The following is a 19,491-nucleotide window of genomic DNA, read 5'->3' on the forward strand; positions in this document are numbered from 1 at the left end:
CATTTGTCTCTTGTCCTCTTCAGGTATCGCTATTCATGCCACACTTTTGCTGACTATTGGTGCCACAGGTATACCGCTGGGACGTTATACTATGGTCTCACTGTGTGCCCATATTGAAAATCTGGGGATAGCATATTTTGCCTGTTTTCTTGCACTTTTGTGGGATATTTGCCACACACCTGGTTGTGGCTTGGAGTATTCTGAGTCCTATCAGGGTCGTGAGGGACATATTTGTTTATGGCATTATCACCGCCATATATGAGCATACTTATCCTGACATATGACCACATTATTACATAGGAGAAAATTACTATAATTATTTGCCATTTGGTATGCTGGGTTTGGCTCACTTTATTTTCTGAGTATATGTTATATTATGTTCCCGTATTTTTTCTGTGATCTGATAGAATATCCTGTGGACAAGAGACATTGTGTATGTATATATATTTATATTTTGTATTTATGTAGGAACATTCCTTCTATATGTTAGACCTATCTATGCCACATATGTTTAGGGGTGACGGTATATGGTCCTGTATCCAGACCTTTTTAATTGGTTTTATTTTGTACATGTCCTGTTTTGAGGTGTAATTAAAATTAAAATTGTTTGATATGTTTATATAATTTATGGCTGTACATACCGTTATTGGCCTAGTCTGTTTTCTTTCTTGTTTCTATGGATCCAAAATGGCTGACTTCAAAATGGCCGCCATGGTCACCACCCATCTTGAAAAGTCCCCCCCCCCATATACTAATCTGCCACAAACAGGAAGTTGATATCACCAACCATTCCCATTTTATTTAGGTGTATCCATATACATGGCCCACCCTGTATTTTAGAAAAATATATATATATATACCAGTATATATCTTCATCTTTTACATTTTAAAAATTACAAAAAGTAAAATTTGCGGATGCAAACGTTTGGGCACCCTGCATGGTTAGTACCTAGTAGCACCACCTTTTGAAATTATCACAGCTTGTAAACGCTTTTTGTTGCCAGACAGGAGTCTTTCAGTTCTTGTTTGAGGGATTTTCATCCATTCTTCCTTGGCAAATTCCTCCAGTTCTGTGAGATTCCTGGATTATCTTGCATACACTGCTACTTTGAGCATCAGATTGTTACCCCCAGCTAAAGGACACACAATTAACACACTGTGTAAGCTGAAGGAAATATTCAGAAAACTATTGCATCCAAATCGGGTAAATAGGAACACTTGTTCTACGCTAGATACATATAATCATATAGAAAACAGCGTATTTTGAACAATCACTATGACAATCTTTATTTGTACTTAAAAACATACATTATAGTTAAAAGGGTAGCCAAAAATGCTTGTAGTTGAGCCAAATAGATGTAAAGTGGCACCACCACAGGGCTGGTAGTACTAACAGTATAACAATGTAGTAATAATCTTACCGTACAGTGTTCCCCTATCGTTATAACAATTCCGAGGTTCTGGTTCTACTGCAGCAATTCCCAACATTGCTGTTTTTGGACCTTGGACAGCATCTCTGCTATTGTGAGGCCTTCAGTATCTGCTTCTGGCTTGACCAGCTAACATGTAGTTTCCACGGACTCCCTTTCTTGCCATGGCTTGATGTGATGGACGTGGTACACTTAGTACGGTTTACGTCTTCCTGGTTTATGAACCTTGTAGTTCACTTCACCAAACTTCTCCAGCACCTCATAGGGGCCTTGCCATTTGGCCAAGATCTTACTCTCCATTGTGGGAATATGTATGAGGACTCGGTCGCCGGGGCTGAACTGCCTCACCCTGGCTGACTGATTGTAGACCCTAGCTTGAACCTCTTGTGCCTGAAGGAGATGTCCTTTTACAATGGATATCGTGCTCAATGACGCTCCAGTGGGGCGTGACTTCAGCTTCCCAGGTTTCCTTCACTATATCAAGGAATCCCTGCGGACGTCAGTAGATGCCAACCTTCTAGTCACTAATCAGCTGGAGAGGAAGTGTGGCCCTCACAAGGGTCACCAAACTCCCTGAGTCTAGCAGTCTAGTCACTTTTAGACCATTCACTTTTACGGGACAAGCTTGTGGCCCCTCGCTGGGTGAACCGTTCACAGTGTAGGCCGAATATGCATAGCATGAACAGCATCATCTCAGGCTACAGTCCATCTGCTCCGAAGTCAGGGGACACGGGCGACTATATAGCCTTGACAGTGACATTTCCAGCATATAAAATCGTCAACTGGGACCTTTTGGCATTACGTTCCCTGCCACTTTGTACCTTGGACACCCCATGCCTTTTTGGGCCACTGCCCACCTGTTGGGACCCCAGTTATAGAGTGGGTTGCCTCCCCAAGGAATCCTCAACCCCCTGATACCTTTCGACCAGTCTGACCAGGTCATCTGCATTCTGGGGATCACCCACGGCAACCCAAGTGTGTATTAGCCTCAGAAGGGAGTGCACAAACCGGTCCATCACCACCCACTCTACCATTTGCACGGGGGTAGAGGACTCCAGCTGCAATCATTGGACCAGGTGCAGCAGATCAAACATTTGTGAGGCTTGTCACGGTGATAGGCCCAGCGATGGACCCGTTGTGCCCCGACAGTCATTACATCCTTTAGTGTCTTGTATGACTAAGTCATAGTAGGCTTTTTGGCCTCAGATATCAAGGTATTTTATTCAGCTTCCGGTGGCCTGAATGCCCATATAGACGGCTGAGGAGGGCTGATCCTTCAGACAGATTCCCTTTAATGAAAAAGGAGGTAACGTGGTAAAGTGTAATGAATGAGTGATACTTCTCTCATTATACCAACTAATGTGATTGCATCTAACATTTGCATGAAAACTGCTATACAATTACAGTACAATGGTCTGATTATCAAGACTCTCCTTTTTTTACGCCAGCCTTGAAGAAATCTGATGTAAGTTGCAGTCAATAGATTAGGAGGTGCACAGCTCGTAATGAATTTGGTGCATTTTCGACCTGACCGGGCCAAATTTGTAAATCTAAGCCATCTATCAACTGCAGTAGACTTTTCTACAATTTGTCACTTATTAGTGTAAAGTTATAGTAAATCTATTAGACTGTGATTTGCTCCGTCCCTTTTTGATAAGTCACACCCAGTTTACAGAAAAGTTTGAGGGGCCTGCATAGAAATGGAAAGAGAATCCAAATTTTGTGCAAATTACAACATAAATTTGTCGTAAAAGTGTTGATAAATTCAACCTATCTGTGTGCGCCTCCATACCCTACACCAGAAATCTTACTCCACTCAGGGACTGGAGTGAGATTTTGGGGGTAATGAACACTGTAGGTTGTCATAAATTAGATGAGCTGTCACGTCCCCTGTCATGCCCAAGGTCTGCCCATTTTGGCACAGCTGGGAGAAACTACTGTGAAAACGATAAAAGTCAAAGTTGCGCTTTAAACTTTGTGATTTATTAAATCTTTTACTCCGGAATTCTGGTGTGACAGCTTTGATGAATCGGGCCCACTCTAACAAGGTGCAAGAAAGTGGTGTGAACTTTTCTTACTATGTTCAAGGATGCGATTCAATAAAAAAATTAATAAAACCAGTCGCTGAATGTGCTTTGCCTGTCCAAATATAAGCGCTAAAAGCCTGATAATGGCAAACCTTAATTGAGTTAAATGTAAAATGTGTTTTTCTTTAAGAAGTTCTACCTTTTCTTTTGACGTATTGATAAACATGGGGTATGATACATAAAACTTGAGATTTTAATAAATTATTGTTTATCATCACTAATCGCATGTCTTGTCTGCTGGGTTGAAAATACTGGGTCTTCTGCTGCACCAGGATTGTACATATATTTAGGAAAGTTGAGCCTCCAGCACAACTAAGCAGGGTTAGTGCCTGAGCTATTGGTCTCTAATCAGCCAATTTTGAGCATTCGTGTAGTGTGAGTCCTGCTTTTTCCCTCCCATAGCACTTGTACATATATTCAGTGACGGACATACCCCCCAGAGTGCTCTACTTATCACAGATAATATTTCCGTTTTTAAATCCTTTTTTGTTATTTTTTTCAGAGATGCATTTCACGTAAAAAGCAGCAATGGAGATGGGACTGACTTGAAAAATATCCAGGCAAAATTTGCGAATTGTACACATGAAATTGAATTCTTTGAAAAAGTCATTGGGATTAAGATCACAAGATACTTCAAGAAAACCGAGAATAAAAGTAAGTAGCGACTTGTGGCATGGTATAAAATATCTTGTTCAGAGACGAAGAGGACAGGACCTCTAGTGCCTCCTATTGGGATTCACAATCCTAAAAGTCAAAATCGACCCTTTAACGAGCCTTGTAACATGACTTGGGATAAAAAGCCAAACCAGACACGTGTTTCAGGGTGTTTGCCCCTTTTCAGTGCAAATCAAGAGTATTGATTTGACTGGTTGAGAGGCCTCTGACTGGTGGTCTAAGGGGGGAATGTTTCTCTCTGGGGAGTACCAAACAGGAGTAATTGGACTTACCGGCCATGGGGTGTAATGGTTCCAGTAGTGTAATGGTTCATTCGCTGTTTTTGGAAGATAAACCTGTGCTCCAAAATCAGACCTGTGTTGACAAAGAGGTTACAGGCCACAGTGTTTGCTCCATTGTTTGGGCAGTGACCTTCTTTGTCACACTTTATGTAATTACTTTTATGCCAAAAAAAGACAAAAGTTTTCTAGGAGCGATACCCCTTAGTGGCCAAATCAATTTTTTTCAAATCCGACCAGTGTACGGTAACTTTGTGGCAATAGCTCTTGACTCTTTCAACATATCCCAGTGATTGTGCGACTGTTTTTTTTTACCTTGACACATTATACTTTATGATAGTGGTAAATTTAGGCTGACGAGTTTTACATTTACTTATGATATTTTATTTACAGTGTCAGGAATTTTCAAACCAATTTTATACCATTAATCCAGATAATTGTAGCACACAAAATAGTTAATAAATATCGCATCCCCTACGTCTACCTTACATCAACAGCATGTGTCAAATGTCATTGTAATATGTTAGGAAATTAGAAGGTGTAAAACTTTAGCAGCAATTCTGACGTTTTCTAAATTTCCTTGAAAAAAAAAAAAGTATTTTTTTTAGGGAACTATACAGTTTTGAAGTAAACCCCAAAAGTGAGACCTCAACATGCTCAAAACTGCTGTCAGGTTGTGTATTAACCCTTCAGTTGCTTTTCAGGAATTAATGCAAAGTGGAATGATAGGAATGAAGAATTACATTTTTAGCACTAACATGTTGCTGACATCTGAACAGGAATTTACCACTTGTAGGTTTACATACGAATGAGGCAACAACACCGCATAATATAATTTTTCTAGTTAGATACTAGATACTATTACTATCCATGGAGCAGTGGCAGAAAAAAAATACACTCAAAGGTACCAGCTAGTTCCCTCGTTCCCCTCTGTGCCAATAACCCCTTAGAAGTTATCAGAATGATGGATTTTTCCTGCAAGATGTACTTGGATCATCTGGATCTTTTTTGGGGAAGCCCTTTACAATGTAAAGCGTTGTTATATCACAGCCCTAATTATCGCCTGTAAATACATTTATGTTGCTACGTTTTGAAGACCTCTGCACACAAACTTCTGGCTGTTCTGTTCATCCCACTTACGTTGTTCTTGCAGCTGAGAATGGAACCATCTATAACCATAAACTGGAGGGTCATTGCACTTTTCTACCATTTGAGATGGAGTTTAAAACGTTGGATTCACAGGTACGGAGCTGAAATGTAAACTACTGTTTGTTTATCATTGTATTTTATGGTGATTTTCTTATAGATAGTGGCTGTGCTGCTGCTGGTATTCAGTGTGGATTGTGCAACTAAAATATCCAACAGAGTAAAGAACAAGGCAACATCTCACTCACATGTAGCTTGCTCCTATGTTGTGGATCTTGCCACATATTGAGGATTTTGGAACCCTTAAAGCGGGTGTCCAAGCTTTGTTTTCTCCGGGAGTTTTTGGCGCCGGACCCCAAATATGTGATTAGCATACATGCGGTTTCATGCCGACAAGACGAACATGGCCTCGCTTCATACAAGTGAATTGAACGAGGCCATACACGTCTAGTCGGAATAAGCAAATCGCATACTTGCTGTCACATGACCACCTGCTCCCGGTGCCTCCACCGAAGAATCCTGACAGTGAGCACTGTGCACTCTGTTAGGATTCACAAGTCTGCGATCACATAGAATGACTGCAGACTTCAGCCCCAAACTTGCACACACCTTTTAACTTGCGCAGTTCTGCACATTTTCACTACAGATTTCTCACAGTAACAGCCAGTGTCAGAAATATCTCATGGTCTTGGTTAAAGGTACCGTTACACTTAACGATTTACCAACGATCACCAGCGATACGACCTGGCCGTGATTGTTGGTAAGTCGTTGTGTGGTCGCTGGAGAGCTGTCACACAGACAGCTCTCCAGCGACCAACGATGCCGAAGTCCCCGGGTAACCAGGGTAAACATCGGGTTACTAAGCGCAGGGCCACGCTTAGTAACCCGATGCTTACCCTGGTTACCATTGTAAATGTAAAAAAAAAAAACAGTACATACTCACATTCCGGTGTCTGTCACGTCCTCCGGCGTCAGCTACTCACTGTGTTAGCGCCAGCCGGCCATAAAGCAGAGCACAGCGGTGACGTCACCGCTGTGCTTTACGGCCGGCGCTCACAGTCAGTGCAGGGAAGCTGAAGGCGAGGGACGTGACAGACATCGGAATGTGAGTATGTACTGTGTTTTTTTTTTGTTGTTTTTTTTTTTTACTTTTACAATGGTAACCAGGGTAAATATCGGGTTACTAAGCGCGGCCCTGCGCTTAGTAACCCGATATTTACCCTGGTTACCAGTGAACACATCGCTGGATCGGCATCACACACGCCGATCCAGCAATGACAGCGGGTGATCAGCGACCAAAAAAAGGTCCTGATCATTCCCAGCGACCAACGATCTCCCAGCAGTTCGGGTCCCTGCGGGTTTTCCCGCAGCGGATTTGATAAATCTGCAGGGCAAAACCGCTGCGGTTCTCCCTGCAGATTTATGACGGTTTGTCTTGCGGTTTCCGCTGCGGGTTTTACTCCTGCACTTGTTTTACTATTGATGCTGTATATGCAGCATCAATAGTAATGTTAAAAATAATTTTAAAAAATGGTTATACTCACCCCCCGACGTCCAGATCTCCTCGGGGCTGCACGCGGCGGTCTGGTTCCAAAGATGCTGTGCGAGAAGGACCTTCGTCATGTGACCGCGATGTCATCGCAGGCCCTACTCGCATACAACCCTGAGACCGGACGGCCGCGTGCAGCGCTGAGAGGTGAGTATATCATTATTTTTTATTTTAATTCTTTTTTTTTAACACAAATATGGTTCCCAGGGCCTGGAGGAGAGTCTCCTCTCCTCCACCCCAGGTACCATCCGCACATGATCCGCTTACTTCCCGCATGGTGGGCATAGTCCCATGCAGGAAGTAAGCAAATCAACGCATTCCTATGTGTGCGGAATCCCCGCGATTCTGCACAAAAGAAGTGACATGCTGAGGATTGTAAACCGATGCGTTCCCGTGCGTTTTTTCTCTGCAGCATGTGCACAGCGTTTTCGGTTTCCCATAGGTTTACAATTGACTGTACACTCATGGGAAACTGCTGCGGATCCGCAGCTGCAGAAACGCTGCGGATCCGCAGCAAAATCCGCACCGTGTGCACATAGCCTAAGAGGCAGACTTGCCATGCCTCCTAGGGTCATCGAGGTTACCTGTGAGTTATGCAGGTACTGCAATAATGTATTGCATTGTAGCCTAATTGTGATATATTATAGGTGCATTCCGATAATTGTAAGTAAAAGTTTGAGTGTAATGAGAACAAATTGTGCAAAAATAAAAAAAGAAATCAAACGTACAAAACGGTTTTACTGTGCAACTGGAAGCCAGAAGTTATGTGACAAGCTCTCAATGTAAGTCTATGAGGCCAGAAACATTTGCATTGAAAAGTAACTACTATGAAACACTGGAGCGATCAGGCAGGAGACCGAGGGGAGTGGCGGCGGGTAAGTATAAGACTAAGTGCAGGGGCCTTACATTAGAAGCACCACTCCACCACCGGAGTGGTGCTTTAACAATGTTATAAAAGAAATCCAAGAAAAACATTGCTGAGTTGTTGTTTATTTTTACATCACACATCTACAAAAAGAAGTAAAAACAGTTAATTAACAAGGTACATGTACCCCAGAATGCGACATTGAAAACTATAACTCATCCTACAGACTCCCAGCCTCATGCAGCTTAGTGAAACAGTTATGGCTCTGGGAATGTAGTAATGCAAAAGCACATTTGTCCTAGAAGTAATGATTTTTTGTGCTTTTTTTGTGTTGCTACAGCTTGGTGAGCAGCATAAAAATTACAGTGAATGTAACTAATCTAATATTAGCCAGAATTCACATAACTTTTTTTTTTATACCATCTGAATCTTTAGCCATAAAATGCTACAATTAAATGAGTTATTAAACATGCTTCATTTTGGGGGCCTTAATGGTTCCTGGTAGTTGCTCACTAGTGTATTATAGCAGAATCACCACTAGATGGCAGTATGTTATTATGATTGCTCTTCTAAAAGTTGCTTTTCATTATTGGGCATTTTTATCTTTCTTGCAAAGGCACTCAAATTAAAGCTCCGCCACTTTAAAGATTTCAAGAAACTATTATTTCTATAATTGACCTACATGACGATGTTTCAACATTACACATATAAAGACAAATAAAGGGATATTACTCATTGATCATAATTCTTCATCAGTGCTGTTGCCTGTTTGCTACTATAGGTTGTGGCCCCTTTTTTCCAAGCATATGGGTCAATTTGCATGGCAGTAACTTTGGAATGCTTTCACTTTTTAAGGCATTTTCAGTAATTTTTTTGTGGCATATTGTACTTTTATGTTGTTAGGAAACTTAGGACGATATGGTTTGAGTTTATCAATTTAAAAAAATGACATTTTCAAAAAGTAAAAAAAGTGATTTTTTTTTAAACTATTAATAAAAGCACAGAGAAATAAAGGGAACTTAGAAAATTTCAAAAATAATTTAAATTATAAACATAGCAAGAAAAAGCAATGGTATTTACCAGCCAAAGGTCATATTGGAAAATGCACAAAGAGGATGCAGCACACCCCCTTACTAAAGGAGGTAACACGGGTGCAAAATACTGATGAAACAACCACTCCAATCCATGGAGCGGGTGATTGCCTACTATTAGCACTGCACACAGATAAAGCATGCAATGGGGCACCAATCACACACATGTGCCCAGCCAACAGCCTATTACTTGACCCTAATATTCGATTAGGCGGGCACTCTCCGTGCATCACACAAGTACAAGCCCCTAGTTTACAAGCTCCCAATTGATGGATCCGGCTGCACCCTGTAAACAGGTTTTGTCTGTTTAATGGCCAGTGTGAACAAGCTCCTATTCATGCTTACCAGCTTGTACTCCAGTTCATTTTTGTCCGTTAAGTTTCAGGTTTCTGCAGGTAAGGGTATGTCCTCCCTTTCTTTGAGCTGACATTACATTTCTATAGCTTCCCATTGCTGGGTGTCCATATTCGGCCCATATTCACACTGACGTCACTATTGACACATGGTAAGGTCGTAATACTAGAGGTTAGGACCATCCCGATTTGGGTACACCTTGATTCTGATGGTTTTTACATTTTTTTTTTTTTTTCTTTATCAAAAACGGTGTTTACTAAGAACCCAATGTTATTTATATGTACTATTGCTTTTACGGATTTACTTACAGCAGAGCGTATGTTCATTTTGTTTTTATGTTAGGTTTTGTCCTCTCTGACACAATATCAGTGGAGGCGCGCTGTCATCCCTCTTTCCAGTCTGCAGCGGCCGCGCGCTTCACACAAGCTCATGTCGTAGCGAGCAGCCGCTGCAGACAGGAGAGGAGGATGAGACTGCACGCTGTGTGTGCACCGGTTTGGCTCCTGCAGTGTCAGTGTGGACGGGAATTCAATTAACAGTGCTAACTCTGGGCAGCTAAGTTACAGGGAAATACGCAGCACGGTAATTGATCAAGGTGGAACTGCGCCACGTACCGGTATAGAGTGCATAATATAAATGACTGATTTTTATGTGTTAAAGATGTTCAAAGATAACAGATAAATAGATAATGGCTACAGAGCCATCACATATAAAATTAGTGACTCACATGTGTAGTTACCATACATGTATTAACCTAATAAATAAATGATATTTTTGATAGCCAGCAAAGGTAAAGCCGACACCTGAGAGCGGATATTATCAGGCAGGGACGGTCCATGGTTATTGGGCCCTTTCCAGCCTAAAATTTCCAGCCTGCAGCCGCCCCAGAAATGGCGCATCATATTAAATGCTCCATTTCTGATGCTTCACCTCGGCTCTTCCTGATGTCCTGGTGCATTGGCAATCTGGGCAATGGTGCTTGGGGTTGATGTCAGCAGTAAAGAGTCCCAAAACACAGCTGGCATCAAGTCCTGGTGGTTTCTATCAGACATCCCCATTACTAGCCCAGGAAAAGAATAACTAACAAAACAATTTTTTTTATTTAAATAAACCCTCACTGACATTTTACCTGGTTCACCACTTTAATAATAAAAAAAATGCGATGTAGGTCCGACGTAGTCCACTGAATCTAACGTAGTCCAGCAAATGGAAACCTAAAAAGAACATACACACAAAACACAGAGACATAAAACAGACACTTTATGTCGGTCGCCAAGTTATTTAAAAAAAAAAACTTCCCACGCAGGTCAGACGTAGTCCACACTCCGTACCACAACACGTTTATCAGAAAACCAGGGAACAAGGAGTGTGTGTAACAATATCAAAATTTTATTAATACGTTAGTAAAAAAAAATGCAATTAAAAGGATGCCTTGTGTCAGACTAAAAGGCCCAGCAACAATAAGGTTACAATGTAATGTGCGTAATGTTTTTAATAAAGTGGTGAACGAGGAAAAGTCTTTGGTTTACTTTTCTGTGTTTTGTGTATATGTGTATAAGTTCTTTTCAGGTTTCCATTCGATGGACTACATGGCATTCGGTACATTGGGTTATACTTTTTTCCTGGGTTAGTAATGAGGATGTCTAATAGACACTTCTCCATTACTACACGAGGGCTTGATGCCAGCTGTGTTTTTGGACACTTCACAGCTGACATCAACCCAAAACATCGTTACCCCGATTGCCATTGCACCAGGGCATTGGGAAGAGCCAAGGCGAAGCACCAGAACTGGCACACCTCATGTGATGCTCCACTTTTGGGGTGGCTGCAGGCTGCTACTTTTAGGCTGGGAAGGGCCCAATAACCACGGACCTTCCCAGCCTGATATTATAAGCTCTCATCTGTCTGCTTTACCTTTGCTGGTTACCAGTTATTGTTTTTTTTCATGTATTTTATTAGGTTAATCCAGGTACACATGCATGGCACAAATTATATATGTGAAGGAAATCAATTTATCTATTAATGTATCTATGTTATCTTTGCATTTCTTTAACACATTAAAAAAAAAATCTTGAATCCATTTTATTCCAAGACATGTCACACGCATTCCAGGACGTGTCACACGGATTCCATCCGTTTGCTGTACGTGTTTACACGGACCCATAGACTTCCATTGTCCCTGTCTCCATGGACATGTCTACATGTGGGTCGCATAGACACACTGTCACACTGTGACATGGACATGTACGCAACCCCATAGGTTATAATGGGTATGTGTCTCAGGTACAGTGGGGAAACTAAGTATTTGATCCCTTGCTGATTTTGTAAGTTTGTCCACTGACAAAGACATGAACAGTCTATAATTTTAAGGGTAGGTTAATTTTAACATTGAGAGAATATCAAAAATAAAATCCAGAAAATCACATTGTATTAATTATATAAATGTATTTGCATTTTGCCGTGAGAAATAAGTATTTGATCCCTCAGAGTTCTGGCTCCTACAGACCAGTTAGATGCTCCTAGATTACATAGTCATCTTTATAAAAGACAAAAAAGAAAAAGAAAAAGTAGGCGCGCACTTACCCTGTTGCGGTGAATATCACTTTATTAGGACATATAAACAAACGGATAGCAGGGAGGGATAGGGTCAGCCACGGACAACGATCGTTTCGTGCTCTACGGCACTTCAACGGGTCCAACGGGTAGGACCCGTTGAAGTGCCGTAGAGCACGAAACGATCGTTGTCCGTGGCTGACCCTATCCCTCCCTGCTATCCGTTTGTTTATATGTCCTAATAAAGTGATATTCACCGCAACAGGGTAAGTGCGCGCCTACTTTTTCTTTTTTGCCATTTGGATTCTGCACACATTTTTCCTGGCAGCAGCACCCCGTTGATTCAGGTGTAAAGGATTCATACAGCCAGTATCACTTTCTGTGGTGCTAGACCGATATTATAATACGGTCACTGAGTTGGACCTTTGAGCAGTGCGGATGTGTGTTTTCTCTACTATTGATCTTTATAAAAGACTCCTATCCACAGATTCAATTAATTAGTCAGACTCTAACCTCTACAACATGGGCAAGACCAAAGAGCTTTATAAGGATGTCAGGGACAAGATCATAGACCTGCACAAAGCTGGAATGGGCTACAAAACCACAAGTAAAACGCTGGGTGAGAAAGAGACAACTGTTGGTGTAATAGTAAGAAAATGGAAGAAATACAAAATGACTGTTAATCGACACCGATCTTGGGCACTATGCAAAATCTCACTCGGGGGTATCCTTCATCACGAGGAAGGTAAGATGTCAGCCTTAAACTACACAGGGGGAACTTGTTAATGATCTCAAGGCAAAGGCAACTGGAGCCACAGTCACCAAGAAAACCATTGGTAACACATTGCGCCGTAAAGGTTTAAAATCTTGCAGTGCCAGCAAGGTCACCCGGCTCAAGAAGGCACATGTACAGGCCCATCTGAAGTTTGCCAATGAACACCCGGATGAGTCTGTGAGTGATTGGGAGAAGGTGCTGTGGTCAGATGAGACAAAAATTGAGCTCTTTGGCATTAATTCAACTCGCCATGTTTGGAGGAAGAGAGATGCTACCTATGACCCAAAGAACACCGTCCCCACTGTCAAGCATGGAGGTGGACACATTATGTTTTGCAGGTGTTTCTCTGCTAAGGGCTCAAGACTACTTCACCACATCAATGGGAGAATGGATGGAGCCATGTACCATAAAATGCTGAGTAACAACCTTCTTCCCTCCGCAAGGACATTAAAAATGGGTTGTGGCTGGGTCTTCCTGCAAGACAATGACCCAAAACATACAGCCAAGGCAACAAAGGAGTGGCTCATAAAGAAGCACATTAAGATCATGGAGTGGCCTAGCCAGTCTCCAGACCTTAATCCCATAGAAAATATATGGAGGAAGTTGAAGCTCTGAGTTGCCAAGCGACAGCCTCAAAATCTTAATGATTTAGAGATGATCTGCAAAGAGGAGTGGACCAAAATTCCTCATGACATGTGCGCAAACCTCATCATCTACAAAAAACATCTGACTGCTGTGCTTGCCAACAAGATTTGTCAGCGTAGATATCACACTGATAAATGGTTTACTTTCGTATCCGACTTCTGGAACACACTTTGCACCTTTTTTGCAACATTCCTCTTTCCAGTTTGAGGGACCTCACCGGGGAATTACTGCCCTGGTACAACACGGGCACTTTCAGTTCCAGAAGTACTGGGGCCTGCTCTTTTCTGACTGCCAAATATTGGGGCCTTAATCACTACTTCACTGGAACTGAAAGAAGGTTCCGGTCTGGCCTGCACATCGTGATAGCACAAAAGCGTTGTACTTTGCCATCTGTACGATGTGCACGGCCTGCTTCTTGTACCACAGCTTGGCTTTTCTCGTGGCACTGTATGGCTTGAGGACTTGATCAGAGCGATGAACTACTCCCATGTTCTTGTTGTACCCCAGTACACATGTGGTTTTTGGACGTGTGTAGAGGTACCTCATACAGTGCTGGAGGTGCTGCCATTACCATGTATTGTGGACAAGGAAAGGACATACCTCTTGTCCTTGTACTTGACCACCAGCATGTTGTTGCTACATTGGCCTTTGCACTCACCCTTCCTGAGCAGCTGCCCAAATGGCGTCCTAGGGTGGCCTCTCTGAAATTTGCGGACAGTACCACAGACTGCGGTAGCTCATGCAAAGAGGGAATTGAAGAGAGGAAAGCTGGTATAAAAGTATCTCCATAGAGATGATAACCTTGATCCAGCAGTGAGTGCATCAAATCCCACTCATTCCCAGGACAGAGGGGGGCAATCAGGGGGTTTAGTCCAGGTGTCCTTTCTTTCATAAAGTCTAAGGCCGGGTTCACATTGCGTTATGGTGGTCCGTTAAACGGACTACGTTACATGGCTGCATAACGCGGTGTAACGTAGTCCGTTAACGCCGCCATTGAAAGCAATGTCGGACGCATCGCTAGCGCACGACCCTGAGACGCAGTCTGCAGCGTTTCCGGGTCTGTCACTGCTAGCGCAGATAGAGCTAGAAGATGCTCTATCTGCGCTAGCGCGATGCAAACGTCGGCACTTGCGTTACAGCAGCCCGTTATCGTATGTGCTGAACGGGCTGCTGCTAACGCAGTGTGAACCCGGCCTAAGGCTATGTGCACACGTTCAGGATTTGCGGAATGCATTCTAAATGATGAGATGCATAATGTATGCGCGTTTTTATAGCGAAAAAACGCAAAAAATCTGCAATGTGTGCACACAGCCTTAACCTGTGGGTGTACTCTGAGGTACTCACACAGCTACAGAGTTTAATTCCGTACCTGTCCCTCTTAGGCTATGTGCACACGTTCAGGATTTCTTGAAGAAATTTCCTGAGCAAAATCGGACATTTTCTGCCAGAAATCCGCATGCGGTTTTTTTGTGCGTTTTTGCCGCATTTTTTTCCGGAGCTTCCCAATGCATTAAATAGCAGGAAAAACGCAAAAAAACCGCAAAATTAATGAACATGTTGCATTTTTTACTTCAATGCGGTTTTTTCGCGGAAAAAAACACATCATGTGCACAAAAATTGCGAAATGCAGTCTAAATGATGGGATACATCATGTATGCGTTTTTAATGCGGTTTTATAGCGAAAAACGCGAAAAAAACGCAGCGTGTGCGCATAGCTTTACTGGGCAGGTATTGTCGGAATTTGAAAATTTGAGCCTCCCCTTGAGATGTATTATGGACTCATCCACGCAAATGTCTCTTTGTGGGTTGTACACCTTAACAATCTTGTTGCTGAAGTTCTCAATGATCATACCAAACTTTGAAAAGTTGGTCAAAGTTGGGGTCATCTCGGGGGGGACACCGTGCATTATCAATGTTGTGCAAGAATTTGAAGATGGCCTCAAAGCGTGTCCAAGTCATAGCAATTCGGGACATTGGAGTGTTATACAAAATGTCAACACTAAAATATTGCCAAATTTCTGGCTTCTTCACTAACCCACTGTGAAGAACCAGGCCCCAAAACGTCATCATTTTTACTGTATCTACAGGGTTCCAGTTGGCAAATGATGGTCAAATTTTGGAATAAAAATTGCTGTGCATACAAATGTGTCTGTGACACCATGAGATTTACAAAATCCTCAAAGAAAAAGACTTTGAAAAAGTCATTTTCTGTCAGATCGGTGGTATCAATTTGGATTCCTGATTGCGCCACAAAGGGAGGAATCTGTGGTTCATAATTTTTGTGAGGTGAGGTCATTAACGGTGGGCGCTGGTTCAGTTTCGGTCCTGGGGCATCTACATAGCAGTTCGGTATCACATGAGGAGGAAAAATTAAAGGAAGGTTGGATTCTCTCCCTCACTGTCAGTGTCAGAGGCAAGGAAAGCGTATGCCTCCTCCGCTGAATACTGGATTTGGGACAAGCGGCACAACAATTTTTCACAAATGTGTTGTTTGTTTGTGTGTGTACCAAATTTTATTCAGGTATGTGTTTGAGTGCTTGATGTAAACTTATTTTTTATTTAGAAGAGAAAAGAATAGAAAAACTTGGTGAAATAAAAAACAAACTTACTAATCGGACATCAGTGAAAAAAAAAAAATTACTAAACGCATGCAACTGACACTAAACCTGACTCCGTTCAGTAAAAAATACTGTAGTAGTCGCTGATTGCTACAATTTATTTTTATATATTCCAACCGGAGGCTGTTCACTGATATGCGTTAGCGATCAGCGCTCGACGCGTGTAGGACGCACGCATGATTCTTTTTTTTGCATGCTAACACTAATTCAATTTAGTAAAAAATACTCTAGTAGACGATAATTACTATATTTTACTGTCCCTAATCTAAATGATTTTTTATACGATTCTTTTTTTCACCCAAAACCCCAAACAACCGGAGGCCTGTCAGTGATGTTCGTCACCGACTAGCGCTCAACGGCTGTAGGACGCACGCATGATGTGGTGCAAAAAAGGGGATTAAAAAAAAAAATTGACCAGAAAAAAAGTCCTTGCCAAAAAACGAGCATGGGTGCTAATCAGTGGTGTTCATCTGATCTGCTGCTTGCTGGCTGAAGGACTCCCACACGAAAACCGTGAGCACGGACATTAATGAGTCATTTGCGTCACTGATCATCTCTGGGTGACTACTGTACATACAAAAAAGAAAATGCCAAAAATCGATCGATTAACTACTGTTCAGAACTCGGCGGCAGAAGAGGGGGGTAGGGAGAGGGGGAAAGAGAAGAGAGGAGGATTGGGGTGGATTAGGAAACATCAGGGAGTGATCAGGAACTCTTCTTTTCTTCTTCAACAGGAGTCGCGATGCACAGGCTTCTGTGGCACCACAAGGCCCAGCAATGGTGCACAAAGCAACACAGTGACTGCGCTGTACAAACCTGCAGCTAGAAAGGAAGTACAAGGCGGTCACTGCCAGGTCACATCATGTCACCTCAATTTACAATCACTCTCTGAGTCTCTTCTCCCTCTTACAGACATAGCCTCCCTTCATGACACAGATACTGCTGCCACTTTTTATAACATCACAATAACAGCTACACTTGGTTCAAGCATAGCAAAACTGGTACACTTAACAGGCAGCCCTGGCTGATCAGCCTGACCAAAGAACTGAGACGGGCTTCCAGGATCGCTGACCTGAGATGGAAGCGATCCCGCTCTGCAGACCACTTCACTGCATACAAGCAGTCCCTCGCCAGCTTCAAGACCACGCTCACTGCTGCAAAACAAACTTACTTCTCTTCTCTCATATCCTCCCTGTCTCACAACCCTAAACAGCTTTTCAACACTTTCAATTCTCTACTCCTTTCCCCCCCCCGCACTCCCTCCCCTCATTTTTGCTGAAGACTTTGTATCGATCTTCTGTTTAAAGAAGGAGGCAATCACAGAAAGCTTTGGCCCACAGCGCCCAATGCCCCTCTTAGCTGCTCAACCCCGTTCCTCCAAAACCAGCTTTCTCCACCATGGCAGAAGATCAGCTCTCCATCCTCCTGTCAAGATCACACCTCACGACTTGTATGCTTGACCCGCTCCCGTCCCACCTCATGCCTAACCTCACCACAGTCTTCATCCCAACCCTAACACACCTCATCAACCTCTCACTCACAACAGGTGTCTTCCTCTTCAAACATGCCAAAATCACACCCATCCTCAAAAAGCCCTCCCTCGACCCATCCTCTGTGTCTAGCTATCGCCCGATATCTCTTCTCTCTTATGCCTCAAAATTACTGGAACAACATGTCCATCTTGAACTGTCCTCCCACCTCTCCTCCTGGTCCCTCTTTGACCAGTTACAATCTGACTTCCGACCCCATCACTCAACTGAAACTGCCATAACTAAAGTCACCAATGACCTACTAACTTCCAAGAGCAAGCGACACTACTCTGTCCTCCTTCTCCTGGACCTGTCTTCTGCCTTTGAACAAAGCACAAAAAAGAAAAGACTAGTCCAAAAAATGGTATGCACACCCAGAAAATGCAAAAGTCAAAAAATATACTTTAATTACACCTCAAAAAACAACAAACACAGAATAAAACCATTTAAAACCGGCCTAGATATAGGACCAATGACCCCCACACCTAAACAAATAATGCATAGTATAACATTAGCGAAGCATAATAATACAAAAATCCAACAATATGAATAATGTGCCAGGCTATGTTAATGCCAATATATGATGTCCCTTGTACATAAATTTAGTACAGCAGAAATACTGACAAATAAGTTACAAGAAATCCAATTTGACAGGTGGAATAGTTAGAAACAAAGTGATGGTACACAGTGTACTATAGTCATAGTCAAGATATTAAGTTGAATCCAATAGATTGCAATAATGTACACATATAAGTAATACCATAGCGATGCTAACCATGAATCGCCCATCGTAATATATGCATAGGCAAACTATGGGCATGCCCCCTAACCTAAGCAGAATAATAGAGCACCCCCAGATTAAATTAATAACTAGGAGTGAAGCATAGTACCAGTATGGATATGAGGCGATAAACCCATAGAATCAGTCAAGATGTGACAAATGGTGCCCAAAAAATAAGTAAAGAGGGCAGCACCGGTGCTGAAAAATCAAGTCAGTTTAAGATGGTCAGAGAAAAGTATGGGACCAAGTAAGGGGTGAGGCAAAAGCCCCACGCGTATCGCTGCACCCGCAGCTTCGTCAGGGGAAGTGAGGTCGTCAGTCGTTTCAGAGGTATATATACATGTAAACAATCATAAGGTGAATACGAGCCGGTGAGCAGAGACGGGTTGGCGCGCCAGTCGCAGCCGCCGCATGGAGCGCTTCAGGAAGTGGCTATAGCCGGAAATGTATGTCGTTGTCATGGTGCCCATGCACATGCGCAACGGCTACACTAGGGGGAGCAAAGCGCGCACGAGCCGATAGAAGCACCGATCATAGGCGCAGGACAGAGCAATAAGTATGTGCCGCACACAGAAAAGAGTAAAGGGCAACCATAGTGCGGCATATATGCAAGCCAGAGCGAGGCAAATAAAAGAATAACAATAATGCACAGTTAGCAGGGCAATTACAAGTTGAGGCAGAGAAATACCAACCAGGATAATAAAAGGGTATAATATAATGTAAGCCTAAGGATCCTATTCAGTATTGGCCGGGAGCAATGGCAAAGTGTATCCACGGCAAGGACCATAGCAGTGAGGTGGCATAATTCTGGACAGGAACCCACAATATCACAATGGCATCGGTCCGCCTAGACAGAAGCCCAGCGGCACTTAATACCTGGCAAAAGTGACACAGTGTACATAAGCATAATGAACGAAGCCCATTGGAAAAAGCGTAATATAAATGGCACCAACCCCAAAAGAGGGGGAGGTGGGGGAAAAAAGAAGAAAGAAATAATGAGCTGATATTGTCATGAGTCCACGATAAATGAGGATAAATAATAATGAGCACACATACACTATAGCATGGGGCCCATATCATTAAGGGACATGCCCAGTGCGTATGAATAATGAGCA

General features: G+C 42.7%; 1 protein-coding gene across 1 annotated transcript in view; it reads left to right on the top strand.

Moving 5' to 3' along the window:
* CENPP (centromere protein P) overlaps positions 1-19,491 on the top strand; it is a 406,761-nt gene that overhangs the window by 3,677 nt on the left and 383,593 nt on the right. Inside the window, exons 3-4 of the mRNA XM_069736923.1 lie at positions 4,020-4,171; positions 5,624-5,712. Of these exons, the coding sequence (XP_069593024.1) occupies positions 4,020-4,171; positions 5,624-5,712 (241 nt within the window). The remainder of the gene's footprint in view (positions 1-4,019; positions 4,172-5,623; positions 5,713-19,491) is intronic.

This window comes from Ranitomeya imitator, chromosome 8 (assembly GCF_032444005.1).
Source record: "Ranitomeya imitator isolate aRanImi1 chromosome 8, aRanImi1.pri, whole genome shotgun sequence".
Taxonomy (NCBI): Eukaryota; Metazoa; Chordata; class Amphibia; order Anura; family Dendrobatidae; genus Ranitomeya; species Ranitomeya imitator.